This window comes from Parasteatoda tepidariorum, chromosome 8 (genome assembly GCF_982258835.1).
Source record: "Parasteatoda tepidariorum strain Cologne lab strain chromosome 8, Ptep-v5.0, whole genome shotgun sequence".
Classification (NCBI taxonomy): Eukaryota; Metazoa; Arthropoda; class Arachnida; order Araneae; family Theridiidae; genus Parasteatoda; species Parasteatoda tepidariorum.
In genome coordinates this window covers 54,050,302-54,067,404 of record NC_141762.1, presented here as the reverse complement: position 1 = coordinate 54,067,404, position 17,103 = coordinate 54,050,302, and the positions used below count along the sequence as shown (strand labels likewise).

At 25.7% G+C, this 17,103-nt stretch overlaps 3 protein-coding genes across 10 annotated transcripts in view; 1 reads left to right on the top strand and 2 right to left on the bottom strand.

Annotated features, from left to right (window-relative positions):
• Positions 1–385: 385 nt before the first annotated feature.
• On the bottom strand, positions 386–4,277 carry LOC107452251 (uncharacterized). Its single transcript, XM_016068604.4, has 2 exons — positions 3,936–4,277; positions 386–2,328 (listed from the first exon to the last, which is right to left on the bottom strand). The coding sequence occupies exons 1-2, from the start codon at positions 4,075–4,077 to the stop codon at positions 1,373–1,375; spliced, it is 1,098 nt and encodes a 365-aa protein (XP_015924090.1). The 5' UTR covers positions 4,078–4,277; the 3' UTR covers positions 386–1,372.
• Positions 4,278–4,369: 92 nt separating this feature from the next.
• Positions 4,370–13,195, top strand: DCTN5-p25 (Dynactin 5, p25 subunit). 7 transcript variants are annotated; one of them, XM_043039999.3, is made up of 7 exons: positions 4,370–4,581; positions 4,692–4,795; positions 5,532–5,600; positions 6,845–6,963; positions 8,744–8,855; positions 10,265–10,367; positions 11,040–13,195. In XM_043039999.3, the coding sequence occupies exons 2-7, from the start codon at positions 4,748–4,750 to the stop codon at positions 11,135–11,137; spliced, it is 549 nt and encodes a 182-aa protein (XP_042895933.1). In that variant the 5' UTR covers positions 4,370–4,581; positions 4,692–4,747; the 3' UTR covers positions 11,138–13,195. The 7 variants fall into 7 exon arrangements, with proteins under 7 accessions (XP_042895933.1, XP_087006466.1, XP_087006469.1 ...); XM_087150340.1 differs by having other exon boundaries at positions 4,401–4,562; positions 4,709–4,795; XM_087150343.1 differs by having other exon boundaries at positions 4,418–4,562; positions 4,740–4,795; positions 11,040–11,236.
• Positions 11,009–17,103, bottom strand: part of LOC107452245 (tether containing UBX domain for GLUT4) — a 30,815-nt gene continuing 24,720 nt past the window's right edge. For both annotated transcript variants that reach the window (XM_043039996.3, XM_071181378.2), the window contains exons 10-14: positions 16,104–16,166; positions 15,940–15,989; positions 14,530–14,657; positions 13,324–13,487; positions 11,009–11,195 (exon numbers count right to left, since the gene is read on the bottom strand). In XM_043039996.3, the coding sequence (XP_042895930.2) occupies positions 11,185–11,195; positions 13,324–13,487; positions 14,530–14,657; positions 15,940–15,989; positions 16,104–16,166 (416 nt within the window). In that variant the 3' untranslated portion in view covers positions 11,009–11,184. The remainder of the gene's footprint in view (positions 11,196–13,323; positions 13,488–14,529; positions 14,658–15,939; positions 15,990–16,103; positions 16,167–17,103) is intronic.

Sequence of the window (17,103 nt, the reverse complement as noted above, 5' to 3'; positions counted from 1 at the left end):
AGTCTCAATAGACTCAATTTACAAAGAAACCTGTTCATAAAAAGGTAGATATTCAAATTGTTACATGAGATATTATAATTGACTATCAAGTTCTTTCGCATGCGTAGTTAGGATTTCACTTGCATCTGCCCACAGAATAAATGTAATGATGAAAAACACCAAGAAAATTTCTTTTTTTTTTTCTTTCAAGAAAATTGAACAATTTTCATATTACTAATTTTCAGTGGATTTTATTTACTTCTCCCTCACCCATGAAATTGAAAATTCAATGATTTGGCAAGATATCGATGCCATTTCCTGAATATTTTCTCTTTTAAAGAGGATATACATTTAAAGTTCAAACTTTATAAACTACATAGCAGTGTATTATGCATAAAAATATATATTTATAAATAAAATTATTAGCTAAAATATTCCATATATCTGTTCCCATAATTATATAAGGCTTTTAAAAAGTAATATATGTGGAAAATTACACATCCTTAGAGATGGGTGAATTACAATAATACACATTCATGTAATTTTGAAATTCTAATGCATGTAATAGAGCTATTTAAATCAGCAATTCTATAACTATAATACTTCAGTTATTTATATTTTCGATTTTTAAAGATTTAAATAAGGTAAGTAATATAAGGAAGCATAGATTTAATTTCACTGTTATTTAATTGTAAGCATTTTAAACTTAAAAATTTTCTGAGCAAACTTCCAAAGAACTTGAATTCTTTAAAAAGTGATAACAACAGTATTTTTAGTAGAGAGAAAAGAGAGAGTAAAACTTCTTTAGAATCCAAAAACATTATCTATTTCTGTTGTAAATCTTTTATAGAAGATCTGACTTAAGAAAAAAAAAATGTTTTTTTCTCTTATAGCGAAATTTTTTAATTAAATGCCATTGTAAGGAAGGATTTATTGAAAACTGATTTTTCTTTTACGTCCAAATTTTAAATAAAAAATTATAGGGCAGTTTAAAAATGTTTTCCTATGGCAAGCTTGAAAATTAAGTGCAGAAAATTTGCACTTAAAATTTCTATTATTATTAAAATAAAACATATAATTTTTCTTCTTATTATTAAAATTATAGCACATTAAATTCCTATAAAAATTAAGTGTATCAATTTATGCTGGTTTAGTACCACTTTTAAGTTTTAAATATATCTACTACATATATTTTTTTAAAAACTGTGATATAAAATTTAGAAACCATCTAGTTTTTCAGATACTATACGTAAATACTAACATGGCTACAATGAGTTACGCTTAGACAATACATCTTCAGTTTTAAAACATTAGAGATTTGAGTAAACAATTTATAGAGGTAAGGAAACAAAATTCACCCATCTCTATTTTATTATACAGACATTTTTCATGTTTAAGGACTTTTGGAGGCAACTTCTTGGTAAGATGGAGGTGGTTCGCTCCAGACTAAGTGGTCCCTTCCAATAATATCCTCATAGGATGGTGGAGCATCTTCACTTCTTTCGGTAGATCGATCAGTATTAGAAGGACTAGTTTGTGGGTAAAAGTCTGTAGTATTAGATGAATGAAGGCCTATCAAATTATGACTCTCAATCAAAAATACATCCGGTAAAGATGATGCTATATGACGATTGGATCTCAGATTACTACGGCTATACGAGACAGATGGCAAGGGTACCGTACGACTGGTATTCAATCGGTAGCATCTTTCTCTCGAACCACTCAAACTCATATTCTGCTGTTGTTGGGAACTCGTTCGTTTCCTAACTCTAGAAAAAACACGAGTGGTGAATAAAATTGCAATAAATGCAGCACCTCCAAAAAAGGTCCTTTTAATATTTTCATGACAAATGCTACAACCACCATAACTATTAGTACTGGTGCAATCACATCTACCAATGCACCGGCACTTGTGGTGATTATCTGCTAATCTACTGCACTGTTCATCAATGTCACATACATCACCTTCTCTATCCAGAATTTTATAACATCGTTTATTGTAGGATAGCAAATTGCGAGATCCTATATAATGTGTACCATTGATACATTTGCAAACACCATCTGAGCAAGCAGAATTGGAGTCGTAACCAACACAATCTTCTGTCAAAGTACACAGAAATCCAAATTTCAATTTCTTGCGACAAACAGAAAGTTCGGGATCTGATTGAGGCACATAGTTATAATAGTCATAAGGACAGGAACAAATACCATTCACACATAAGGCTGTGAGTGGACAGTCTCTGAAAGATGAGCATTTCTCTCCAATAATTTTACGGGATGTCCTTTTTTTGATTTTAAATTTGGTAAGAGGTCTTTTTGTTATCTTTACAGTAGTCCATTTAGTTAAATCTGAAATTTTAAGGATATTATCAACATGATATAAATCAATAAAAAATAAAATAAATCTTTGTTATACAATAAATATTGCAATGAACAATTTTAAAGAGAAATTTATTCTCACGTAAATCTTCTATTTCTGCTTTAGTTTAACTTAAAGTCTTATACATTCTAGTTAAATTAATTTTCTTTAAAATTAGATTAAAGCACAATTATTTTAACTTGTTTTTTAAAAAAAATTACGAAAAAAAAAATGCATTTATCTCCAATAATTTCTAAAATTTCAAAGATATTATCAGCATGATATAAGGTAAAGAAAAATAAAATAAATATTGCAATTTAAAAAAAATTATTCTTCCATAAATCTTCAATTTCTGCATTAGTTTAATATAAAGTCTTATACATGCTAGTTAAATTAATTTTTTCAAATTAGATTAAGGAACAATTATTTTAATTTTTTAAAAAAAATTCATAATGAGAAAATGCACATAAAACTTTAACAGAAACAAACTTTTATTCTAGGCAAATCACCACCCCGACTTTAAAAATTGCTCCTTACTTATGATTCAAAGAGGAAAGAAATGAGATATTAAATGTTTATGTCTTAGAGATATTAAATGTTTTGATATTGGCTAAAGAAATATTTGAACTCTCATAATTTTTGATAGTCTTATAAATATTTTAGTCAATAAGAAACAAGCAAGTCTTAAAGTATACCCATTAGAATATATATCACATAAGACAGCTACTGACATTCCTCATCAGCAGTGGATTTAAAAAACTAGTTTCTAAAAAATGTTTTTGAGATCATAATATAGCCACTCTACTTGACTGGCCATACTTTCTCATAATGGTATGTTACAATTTGATGTAATATGACTTAAACATTCATTTTAATACTCTAAACAACAGAGAAATTAAAGGGCAAGATTAGGAAATTTATCTGGTCGCCACAGCCCTTCTTTTTGCATTAAAAGTACGTTAATAATGATTTTGCTTCTCAATTGTTATAAAAAATATTTATTTTCTGGTTTAAAAAATTTCATTAACATTATAAGATATTATAAAAAAATTATATTGCACATATTATTATTATAAGATATCACGTTTTAATGAAAAATAATAGTTTTTTTTATAAAAAAAATAGGATAAAGAATATATAATCGATTCAATTTTAGACTTGTTTTTCTCATAATCAATTTTAAACTTCTATATCACATGGAAATATAATAACTAACTATAGAAAATAAAGCATCTAAATCAAAAGTATAATATTAAGATTAGAATTTTTACAACTGCTGCTCTCAGCTTTATGGTTTTATTTATTTCTGTATTCTTTCATTGTTAATTCTTTTTTTATTTTTTGCATTTAATTTGCCTCTTTCGATTTCTATATTTTCAGTCATTAAACATCTTTTAATGACTGAAAATGATTTCTCAAATGAAAACAGTCAAATAATAATGAGATTCAAAGATTTTAAGCAATAAGTAATCAAAATTATTCAGATAAAAAGAGATAAGTGTGAAACAAATGCTAAGTAATGAATTATAAAGGAACTTATTGTAAAATCGATAATTATCAAATGATGTATTAATCGATAATTATCAAATTATCTTACCTATTTCAGTGGTTGCTATTAAAGTTTCACCTATATCTTCAGTAATAAAATAACTGAGAGTAGAATTTTGAGCATCAAGAAATGGAAAATTAGAGAAAAAAATAAATAAGAAACTTGCGGCATGATTACACCGAGAATACATTTTTAAAATGTAATCAAACAAAATGAAACATAAAATAAATACAACCCCAATAAAAACTCAACATCGCGTATTTAAATTTCCGGAGAAATTAAAAACTCCTTAATATTTGGATAAAATTAAACTTTAGTCGTGAAATTGACATTTAACAAATTCAGGATGCGAGTGAAACTAAAAGGAAAAGCCGAATTGACAAGTCTTTAGAGGAAGAATATGTCAAAATGTTGCTAGCCAATAGAAAACGAGTATTTGCCACACCTACATCTATTTGTTTCTCCTTGTATGGTTTCTTTTTTACACGTGATCTTAATATTATCCCTCCGTATACACACTAAATATAATTGATTCATTGATGTTTATTTAGAGCTTTTGATGGGTGTTGGATTTTTAGATTTTGGATGTGAAAGAAATCTGCATCTCCTTAATTTTGCTGCAATGTTATGAAATAAAGTTAATGTTATGATTTCTTTTTATCCTCTATTGAAGAAGTAATTATAAAAGTAAACAGTATGTCTTTTTTACTTATACTTTCCCTCTTTTATGATTTATTATTCACGCCATATATGATGTTTATTTTTAATTTATTGTTATTATTGTGATGTTTTACTTAATCAAAGGTTTCTTATGCTTATAGATATTTTTCTGTTAATTTCTGTGATTTTTAGTTACAACTATGGAACTGGAAGATATTTTTTATAACAAGCAAGAATACATTGAAACGGTGTGTATGATTCTGTGTATTTTGATTTAACACTTATATTAAACATTTGTTTAATTTTTCATTAATTAATCCAACTGTTCAATGTTCTGCTTTGAGAATTTACCTAATGAATTTTATTTGGATCGATTCTGTCAATTATTTAAAGTATTCTGTATAATTTATCTTATACATTTCAAAAGTAATTTTAAATAGGTTTTTAAAAAACTTTTTTTTTTAGACAAAAAGTTTATCTAATAAGCTTATCTAAAAATTATTTCTAAGTAACTTAAATACTAATGATACAAAATGACAAACACAATTATATAAACTTTAAAATTAGGTCAATAAAAATTATGAGAATCATCAAACATTATTTTAAATTACATTATATACAGCAACTATAGGATGAAATTAACATTAAAAGCTAAATAGTTTTTTTTAAATGTAATTTCAATACAGATATATTCTTCCGAGTTCTTCCAAGAAATAAAAAATTGCAGGATGCTTCCTCACATATATATAAACACACTATATGTATACATATATAATGTCAAATGTTAGAAATTTATGTTACAATGTTTTAAAAAACACTTAAAACTTTATTTCCTTTTATTTATCACTGCTTTTAAGTAATGGTAAAGTTTAATAATGTTATTTGTTTAAGTTTAAATTCTTTTTACAAGTTAGGTTTGTTAAACTTTAAATAATACTGATTTTAAAAGAAAGCTATATGTTATTTTTCTCTTTCTTCTCTTAGGCATCTGGTAATAAAGTAAGCCGGCAGTCTGTTCTTTGTGGGAGTCAAAACATTGTTTTGAATGGAAAAGTGAGTTCATAGTAAACTTTTTTTTTTTTTTTTTTTAAACAGTGCAACTTTGATGATCACTATAGCTTTGATGCTCATCACTATAACTTTGATGATCACTGTAACTTAGAAGCTCATCACTATAACTTTGAAAATCTGAATATCACCTTTTCATTTTAGAGTGAAAAAGAAATTGTGATTCTTGTGACCTTACAAAAATTCCAGATATTTAATTAGTTTTTGTACAAATTTAATTTCCATGTGAATAATTATTTAATTTTTTAGAAGAATTTGTTTTTCAACTTTATGTAAACAAAATATACATTCGAAACATTAAACAACTATTTAAAGATGTAGTTAAAAAAAAGATTTTTATGTTGGTTTTTTTCTAAAAAACTACTCATCTTTTTTCAAAATCTTAAGAACTATTATAATAAGAATATATTAATTTACTTAGTAATACATTTTGAAATAAGTTATAAAAGTTTTGATGATTTCAATTCAATTAAAAAACTTAAGACAAAAAAATTGTAAGAGATATTAAATATATCTTTATTTAATCCTATTCGAATCCAAACTAGACATGGAAGCATAATAATTCCAAAACAATATTTACGCACGTTGCAACAAGTCATACTTATGCTCGCCCTAGAAACATTTAGCTGCTTACAAAAGTATCTTTTATTCTTCATAAAATTCAGGCCTATAATAGGCTTTTTACTAGAGCTTAAACTAGAGGAACAGTCTATATTATTATAAAGAAGTAAAAAACTTTAAATTTGATTCTATTATTTAATTTAGATAGAGTGACATAATAAATTATTTCTTGTTTAGTGAGCTATCTTTTTAGTATGTAATTTTATTGAAACACTTAATAGAGGTTAAAATCCTATCCAGAGAAAAGAGATATTATAAAAAATAAATGCACATAACTAAAAATATTTTATCTATGAATAAGTAAAGGAATTTTTCACTCTTCCAAATCTATCCCAGAAAAAGTTTATCAGCTGTGCCTCTGATTGTAAGTAAAATCAGAATCAATTTCACTATTGAATGTTCTTCAAATATTAGGATTGTGAAACTTTTTTATATCAGGAATAAATCTAATATGTAATATTTTTACAATACTCTTTTGGCAAATAACTTGAATACTTGGCAGAGTTCCCTTGGCCTACTGCCATACATATTTTTAATGATATGTACTTTAACTCTTTGGCTTTGTGTGTTGTGATATTTTATTTTTTGAATATTGATTTGTTTTATAGACAATAGTTCAGTCAGAGTGTGTCATCCGTGGAGATTTAGCTAATGTCAGAATTGGCAGACATTGTGTGATCAGTAAAAGAGCTGTGATACGACCGCCTTTCAAAAAATTTAGCAAAGGGTATGAAATAATTATGTCAATTATACCATGAACATTTCAATATAATCATGTAAACAATTTTTTTAGCTTCAAAAAATTGGTATATTTATTTATAAAAGAATGAAAATTGTTACTGAATGTTTCAAAAAGTTAAAATGAATATGTTGTAAAAAATAAAAGTTATAGTATCTTACAATAAGCATCAAGTTGAAAGAAGTTTACCATAATTTAAATTTATAAATAATTTACATTTCAAAACTTTAACAATGTTGCTTTAAATCCAAAACTTTATACCATTTCAAAATTATGAGGACTCAAAAATTTTATGCTCACGTCAAACAACTCAGATTGGACTTGTATTTTTTTTCTACCTTACATGTTTGATTGAGCATGTCCATATTTAATAAGAAATTACCTTTAATGCTGATTAAGCACCTCTTGATTTCGGAAAATCACCATAATCTCAGGTCGAGTATAAACTACACCAGAAGTGGAAGGGGAAAAGAAATTGATTGTTTTATAAGGCAAAAATTTAATTGAATTTAATTATGTAAATCAAGATTTATATAAAAAAAAATTACATCATTTTTTTAAAAATTCCATAGACATGTTTATTTTTCTTAAAAATTGGTTTACTTTAATTGCTGTGCTTGAAGAATAATAAATATAAAAATTGAGATTGTAATGTGACATCCTTTTCATACCCGACTTCTGCTTCGAATCTTTATTAAAATACAATCAGAAAGGAATGCATAACAACTCCATCAATGTTTATTTGTGAGTTAATTCTTCTGTGTTAATGATACCCAATATTTTTTAATGAAATTTAATACTTCTAATTTATAATTTAAATAAAAGGGTTAAGTCAGATATAATATTGTTAATGTTTATTTTTTTATACTGAATTATAATCAGATAAAATACATGTTTTTTTTAATGCATTAAAAAGATGTTTGGGTACTTAAAACTTTTAAGATTTTTCGAGCCTAGAAAATCATAATAATTAAAAAAATTTGAATTCTGTTAAAATTGGAATCTACACTAATTAACTTAACTTAATACCAGATATTTGAAATTTGTGGCATCTAGAACAATTCCTTTCATTAGGGAGAAAATTCCGTTCCATTTCCAGGAGGAGTTTCCGTTATCAGTTCAGTGAAAAAACGGGGTTCCCACTCAATTTCAGAAACGAAATTCCCTGTCTTTTCCTGGTATATCAGATAAATTTCAATGAAAATCGATACCATATTTTACCATGTAATATTTCATCAGAAATTTTTTTATTTCTTATGTCAGACATTAGATTTGGTGAGCATAAACATATAGTAGAATGAGAAGGGAGACATTGAAAAGTGTCCCTAAAAAGTGGAATTTAATAAAATAATTGTAATAGATTCTATTCTAATAGAACACTATTCTAAGACTGGCTTTTTTTGGGTATGATATAGGAATCATCCAGCTACTTTTTCTGACTATTCTCTGATTTTTAGAGTTAAAATAAAATTCCCTAACAATTCCAGGTTTTCCCTGTTCCCCTGACTGATGGGAGCCCTGAAATAACATAGTCAAACTTTCAGCTATTAAAAAGATATTTAAAGAGTGTTAAACATTTTAGCCCTGGTTGGATTCTATTGGCTATTAGAGAAAATTCAAATTATTAGAGGAAATTGTATATATAATGTTATATAAAAGATAATTTAGATAAGAAATAGTTAGTAAGAGTTCTGTTCTTTCTGATAAACTTTTAAAATTCATATTTTTATTCTTCTTTTTAATTATTTCTCCTTTTAAATTTTTCAAGGGTGGCTTTTTTTCCTCTGCATATTGGTGATCATTCCTTTATCGATGAAGATACTGTTGTTAATGCTGCTCATGTTGGATCATACGTGTACATAGGGAAAAACTGTGTCATAGTAAGTGGTGTTTTTTTTTTATACATTAATAATTTTTATTTCTTGAAATTCTACAATTCATTCAAACATGTCCTTTTTTTATACATTTTTATTGAATACATTGTGCTTATACAGTGGAGAATTTTTTCGGTAAACTTGTAAAGTTTGAAAATAAATGTGAACAGTTTTGGATATCCTTGTTCTCCAATAGTTTTTTTTTCTTCTTGTTTAATGTTTGATTTTCAACTATTTCGATTGAAAATAATTTCCTATTGTTGATCATTATGATTTTTATTTACTAGATTTATTATTTATAATTATTTTAGTTATAAACAGTGACTAATACTAGTTGATTTTTCTATTGGAGCCATTTAGAAAGAAAATCTACTAGTAAAATTTCTACTTTTGTAAAAACAAAACAGTACCCTGCGACATATTAAAATTCACATCTGCTCTGTGAATATTTTATTTTGTAAGGCAGCTTATTTATAAACCAGAATATCTAGACTTATATGGAATATCTAGACTATAGAATATATAGATATCTAGACTAGGAGAAAAAATTCAAAGTTAAACTTTTTGAAATACACTGAAAGTTAAATTGATTGCTACATTTATATTTTATTTTTACTGAATTTTTATTTGACATTTTAACTAAACATGAGCTACATTTATATTAATTTATTTAAGAGTTTTAAAATGCCATAGCATATTTGTTTGATTAGCAGGATTTAAAATTAAAGCTTCAGCATGGCTTGAAAGTTTATAAAATGTTTTGTAAGTTTCAATATTTTCTTTACTGTTAAGTTCATTTTAAAATAACTAGTGCTTTCCTGACTTTATTGATGAGAGATTTACCTTATTGAATTAAATGAGTGATTTTCAATGAAACTTGACCATAGGCATTCTAAGGCTACTTTTCTAAATTCATAAACAATTTTCATTTGAATTCCTTTACACTCTTTATTTCATAGTTTTTAACTCTCACCTTTATTTCCTTAAGAAGTGCTATCCATACCCATAACTTTGTTCTTTTAGTTCATAGGGGCAAAATAAAATTTCTTATTGATATGCATTCAAAACTTGAGAAAATAGAAAGTTCAAAGGATTCAAACAAGAAAAAGATTTTTTTAATTACTTTAAACATGTACCCTGCACAAATTTAATTTTACAAGATGAAGCTTATTATTTTTTAAAAGCATGGTTTTAGCATGTTTTGGTATCAAAACTATTCTGTTATTGCATATTTGATTTTAAAAAGCATATGATTTAACAGTGGTGGTCACTGTAATAATAATTAAAAAAAATTATCTTCATAAATGTTTACATTTTTTAAATTTCACTTTAATAGGATAAAGTTTCTTAGTTTTTGATAAAAAAATTATGAAAGTCAGTATTAATTTGCTAATGCTTAGTATTTATTTTTACAGGGTCGAAGATGTGTAATTAAAGATTGTTCCATGATAGCTGATAATACAGTCCTACCTCAAGAAACTGTAGTACCTGCTTTCTCAATGTATTCAGGATCACCTGGTGAGTTCTTTTGTAAATTATTTATTGTAATTTCTTATTAAGTCAAAAATTTTTAAGAATGTGGTATTTGTTTTAATCATTTACCCAGATGACGAAACATTTAACTACTAACTTCAGCCAGTTTTGCAAATTTGACATTTACTGTAATACTTAAAAGTAATGCTATATACCATGAATTTAAAACATATAAAAATTAACTTATCTGTACAAAAATAAGTCAAATGATTAGTTACACTATAATACTAATTTTAATATAGTTGCACTTATTGTTTGTTTTCAGACATCAAAAAAAAAAGATTCCTTTTATGGTTTTGTCAGAGTTTTATAATTTGTAAAATGTGTGCAAATAAAGTTTTTCTTTTATTTTGTATTTTTTTAATGCTTATATGTTTTATATAAATTTTGATATTTTCATTTTTAAGTCACTCAATATTTACTTTTCTCTTTGTTGATTTGTGCCTTATTGCAAACACTTTACCATTTGGTACACTTTCAAGAATTATTTAATTTAAAAATAAAATATTTGTTTTTGTGAAAAGCAAGAATTTTTTTTTTTTTTTTTTTTCATTTTAACTGGTGTAATTCTATGAAGTGTACTACTGATAAATTTTCAAAAACAAGAGAATGCACATGGAACTAAATTATTACAAAACAAATATATTTTAATTCCAGGTATGTATACAAAGGACTTGCCAGAATGCACTCAAGACCTGATGATGGATTATACAAAAGGCTATTATCAACATTTCAAACAGTTAACACATAACTAAATTGCTTATTTAAGAAAATATAAATTTATACAATTTCATTTTTTTCTTCATTTTTTACCTGCAATAAAAAAAAGCTTTATTAAAAAAAAGCTTTATATAGACTCCTTATGTTTTTATGCACAAATTATTAAACAGTATAAAAACAATTGGTTAAATTTGCAAAGCATGGATGACAAGAACTATTGGTATCTTTCATAAATTCTACAGATTTTAGTTCAATTAGACTGCAAAAAGCTTTAAATATAATTGTACTTTCCATAATTTTTTCATAGTTAGTTGTTCATGTAAAGGTTGGCATCCCTCTTAAGTATAAAAACAGGTTCTATTCATTCTAAGGATTTTTTTATGAACTAGAAAAAAACTTATTTTAATCAGACATTTGAAATAGTGCAGAACCTTTCGGAGTGAAGGGCGACTTGTACAGCACGTTGACCAATGCCACATGCCTAAGTATTTATAGATGTTCCATGCAATTTTGGTAATTATTATGTAAGCATCTTTCTTGTAGACAATAAATTTTTTCCTATCAATTCGCTTGGAATATATTTGCAAAGAATTTAATGCCTTAAAATATTAAAATTCATCCAAACTGATTCTTAAAAAATAAAAATAAAATTTCTTCAGATGCAAAAGGTAGACTTATTGAAAAAAATATGAGTTTTAGCATTTAAACGAAAAAATTATATTGTTTTTCATTGCCACAGCAGGCCACGGATTGTGCACCCCTAGTGTAAGTCTTTTGAAATGGATCAAGGTCATTGTTTTAAGATAATTTTCTCTGTCAGAAATACTAAAGTTTTTATGCTCAATTTAAATAAATTTTGATTAAGATGGTCTTTGAAACAACCCAAACTTTAGAAGAAAAATTATGTTTGATTTAAAACAATATAAAAATTAAAGAACCGGGTTTGATATGTAGTATAAAAAAACAATTCCTTAAAATCATTCCAGGGATAAAAAAAAAAATTTAAATACTTGATTTCAATGCTAAAGGCTTCATTTGGCAAACATAAATTAATTAGTAACCAATTAATTAGTAATCAATGACAAATTGACAATAAATATCTTTCTGGGATATGGCTATGTTTTTATAATATTACATGCATGATTTCCTTATATTTTTTTTGAAATTGAATTATTAAAAATAACTGAATCCAAAAGTTTAAAAATTATTATTGAGAAAAGATATCTGGCGTTTGAATTTCAAAAGAAAATAAAAATATATAAATGCTTCTTTCGAGAAAGATGATAAATTGTTAACTTCAAATAATTTTAAAAATCCAAAAATAAAAAAAATCGAATAATTTTATTACAATAATATTTGTTTTATTTAAGTCCTTGAAAATTAGAAAATAAATTTTCATTTCTGTGCAAACAATTCAAAGTATTAAAAAAGGTTTGTTTTAATTTCGTATAATTTACCTAGTTTACATGACAGCAGAATCAAATCTTTTTAACTATTCAAATTTATTAAAAATCATAGCAATAATAATAATTGTATTTACTCTTCATGTTAAAATATTTGCTCCTCTTTTCTAATTAATGTGGTTAATGAAAAGGGGTGAAAGATTTGAAGTAAATAAAAACACATTAAAACATTTGAAATAGGGAAAAAAGAGAAAAGAAAGTTTTAACTGTGTTGTTTACTGGGTTAGTTAACTAATAAACTATAAGTACAATACTAATAAACATAAAACTAAAATGTTTAAGCAATAATGTTACACAAGTAATAAATAATTTTTCAAACTTCCAAGAAATTTTAGTCCTTTTGAGAATCGAGAAAAGTTTTAAAATAGCACTATTAAAATAGATAAATATTTAGCACAAAAGGTTAAAAAATATTTCACCTAAGATTGTCTTCATTCAATTATGTGGTAAAATAACTGATTTTTTTATTTATTCTTTATCAGGAAAGCAAATGCGTTAACATTTAGAATATGCTTTATAGATGCTACGTGGTGAATTCTAAAAAGAACAAGTTAGGTAGTCCTTTTAGAATCTGATACTATTTTGTGCAGATATAGCTAAGCTACCAAACTACAAGCTCCACAAACCTTATACAGAAAACCTTATACAGAGAATACTACAAGTCATTGTTTTAATATTCTTGACTATATAATGATAAGAAGTAATATGAATCATTTTAAAAGAAAACAAATGCTTCAAATCAATGATAAAGCACATACTTAATCTTAACCATTTTGGGACTGCTCCTGACTTCGGAGGAACAGAATTTGAATTTGAAGACTCATTCAAAGTTGAAGTAGTTGCTGAAGAACTCTCTAAGGGAATTGAGGTGCTTGTACAAGGAGAAGAATAATCAATATCCATAATTGAAACATTTTCCATCCTAAAAAAAATTATTTGGAAAACATTTTTAAATATTAAATTTTAATGCAAAATCAAAATATACAGAAAATCAATTTATTTTCAAAACACATAACACCCCTTCTAAACACATAACAAATTTATTTCGAATTTAAAGTGTTAAACAGTTGCAGCATAAAAACGTTGGAAAACTTTGGTAGTGTCTAAGTAAGTTTTGGATAAAATGTCCAATTTTTCCAGGTTTTGCAGAATTCAATGCTAAACTTACCCCAATATTTTCGCACATTAGTTCAATATATTCAACGCTATAAAAAAAACACGCTTGCTTAAAAAATTTAAGACTTTTTTCCCCATTTAAAGTGAAAACAACAGTTTAAAATATAAATTAATGATTAAAATATATTTAAAAAAAAAACAAACGTCATTAGGTTTACATATGTACTATTAAATAAAGAAAATTTTGGAGTAAAGTTGTGGACTTAATTACTTTTTCTACATGTATTTAAATGCTGTTTTCTAGTACATATATATTTATTTTTTATCATGTACATTGACTAACATTTAAGACAGAAATACTCTTTTTTACTAAATATATTCGAATTAAAGAAATTAATTTGACTAAATGTGCTTTTCTTATTATAGATAATATTAGGTAAAATTTCTATGGTTACAAAGAAGGGTTATTTACAGTGAATAAAAATAATTGAACTTGAAAGAATGCATATAAAGGAGAATGATGTTAAAGAAAATTAGATTTAAGATTGCAACAAAAAATAAAAAAAATTCTATCTTTTCCTTAGAAGTTAAAAATTTCCTTCACATAGAAATTAAACATTTGTCAAACTTCTGACAGAAATTAGAAATTTTTCTAACTTTCTCATAAATCAAAAAAAATTTCATGACTTTTCTGGGTTTTCCAGATCGCCAGATACATTGTTTAGAGGCAAGAAAATTACAATAAGTTTTTGTCCTAGTTAAAATTTCATGTAAAATATTGAGCTTTATAAAGCTCAATAAACAAAAGCAAATATTATTAAATTTAAATGCAAGTTAATAATAATTACCTAGATTGTGCAGCAGCTAAAGCAGCAGCTCTTGGGTCAGATTTCTTTTGCCTTAAGCTGGTATTGAGATAATGTGGAAGCTGAACATCACTTCCAAAGTGAACTACTGCAGCAGGAACCAGTAAACACTTAAATTGACAAAGAATGAATGCTTTAATAAAAGATTATATAACTATTTTTTTAAAACATTTTTTTTTCTAAATTGCAAAAAGAAATGTACACTACTGGCCATTAAAATTGCTACACCAGGAAGGAATGCAAATAACATAATAATATTTATTGGGCACATACATTATAGTTGGAAGAACAAGAGATTTAATTTTCAGGATATTTGGATGCATAGATCCTGAGGAATCAGTATTCAGAGCAGCCTCCTCTGGCAGCAATAACAGCAGTTATTCTCCTGGGCATTGATTCTAATAGAGATTGGATAGCATGGATGGGTACAGCTTCAACATTATGCCACAATTCATCGACCACAATGACTGATGAGTGGTGGACCATTGACCAGATGTGAGAGATAGGAGGATTTATCAAGACAACTACACTATTGCTGGTGGTAGAAAAATGACTCATGAAAACTTTTCTGTGTAACCATGATTAATTTAGTAGTTAAAAATAGACCAATTAGTGACTTATTTGCCTTTTAATAAATATAAGTGACTTTTCTATGGTGAAAGTTATCAATAGTGACCAATGAAAAAGAAAAAAAGATTTTTTTTAGGAAAAATAGAGGCTTGATGTAAATTTTCCGGTTGATTCTTCTTTTTAGACAGGGAAAACAACTTTATTTTGAACTTTTGTTGCATAAACTGAAACAATAAACTTCTTTTATGTAATTTCATAAAAACCTTTGCTGTATTAAGCAAACTGGAAAAATAATTTCTCTGCCAAACTCACTTTTAACATTAAATAAAACATTATGCACAACTAGAAATGCAGGCAGTTAAAAAAGTGAGTTTTTTAAATTATAATGTTAATACAGACCAATTAAAACAAAATGTATTATCTCTTTATAACTAAAGTGAAAAACTTTTAACACAGCTTTAACACAAAAAAAAGATTATTAGCTGCTAAGGTGTTGAGCCTGTAGAACAGGGATTACACTCAGAAGGTTAAAATTGTAATTAAAATAACTGGATAGGGAATAAAAACAGGGAGGAATTAAAAAGACCTTAGGCTGTTTTTGCATTAAGTAATTCTTTAGTAAATAAGATACTGCTTTTAAAAAACTTATTGAAATAATAGTTACATTAATAAATCATTTTAAAAAGAGTAACTAAAATAATGTAACATATGTACAAAAAAAAACAATTAACATAAATAAAAATTAATCTTTTCACACATTAAATTTATATTGAAAAACAATGAAAATGACCAGAAACAACGGTTTTCAAACACTGTACTCACTTCCAACAAAGTTTTTGAATAAATTAACTTTTCTTTTGGTGGAGTAGTATCTAAGAAATAAATGGAAAGAAAATGTGTCAAATTTTAAAAATATTATAAAAACAAATAATTCATAATTCAATTGCAAATAATATAAATGGAAATTACTGAAAAAAAATACTCACATAAATAAAAACAAATATCCTTCTTTTCCAAATAATTTCTTACAAATTCACATACAGTTTCAACTGTAAACAAAATGTATAAAAATTGTTTAATTTAAAGGCTATATATTTAAAATATTAAAAAAAGGGACTATTTATAGTTCAAGATACATACAAGAAAAGTAAACTAATCTGAGCTTAATTGATATAAAGAGCTGGGTGGAAAAAATTATGCGATATGATTTAGAAAACATCTGTTTTAAAATTTAATTCTCTTGATCACTGATTGTTTTTGCAACGATATTTTACAATTAAACTAAATAAAGCTTTTATGCTTCTAGAAATTAACATTTTATAAAAGGTCACATTTATTCATAGAAGTTAGTTCTAGTATAATAAGTGATTATCAAAACAATGGAAACACAAAATAATTAGTGGATAACCTTGTGTTTCCATCATTCATATAACAATCTGTGCCTAACCTTAGTTTAAGGTCCAACAAAGAGTTATCAATAAAATAGAGTTATTATACGAACTGCTGAAAAATAAAGAAGCCATTTACAAGACTTTCAAATGAAAAAAATGTCAAGAAAATATTTAGTTAATCTAATAATAATATATTTTTCAGTATGATTAGCTCAGACAGAATGATCAAAAGACATATAGATAGAAAAACATTTAAAATAAATAAACAAAAAATCAATAAATTTGTAGTCAAAAGCCTGGACAAAATATTACATAAAATGCTTTATAATTTTTTTTAAAATTTTAATTATGTTATTTCTGAGACTTCAAAATAACTAAACCAAAGCAATAATGATTAAACATTAATCAACTATGCCATCAGTTCACAAATTCCTCAAAAAATTAATAAATAAACATTTTCATTACGGATGTTTTAGACTACAATCATTGATAATGAACACCAATAAAGAAATTTTTTCAGGTCAATTTTATTGGATTTTACTGTAGAAAATTATTCAAGTTGTACTCAATAGTTTTTTTAAATTTTAGCTCAACG

Coding starts and splice junctions, on each gene's coding strand:
- LOC107452251 (XM_016068604.4), bottom strand. CDS start 4,077: ATGTATTCTCGGTGTAATCATGCCGCAAGTTTCTTATTTATTTTTTTC. Junction 2,329..3,935: donor AATAGCAACCACTGAAATAG/GTAAGATAATTT, acceptor TTAAAATTTCAG/ATTTAACTAAATGGACTACT.
- DCTN5-p25 (XM_043039999.3), top strand. CDS start 4,748: ATGGAACTGGAAGATATTTTTTATAACAAGCAAGAATACATTGAAACG. Junction 4,796..5,531: donor AGCAAGAATACATTGAAACG/GTGTGTATGATT, acceptor TTCTTCTCTTAG/GCATCTGGTAATAAAGTAAG. Junction 6,964..8,743: donor TTCAAAAAATTTAGCAAAGG/GTATGAAATAAT, acceptor AAATTTTTCAAG/GGTGGCTTTTTTTCCTCTGC.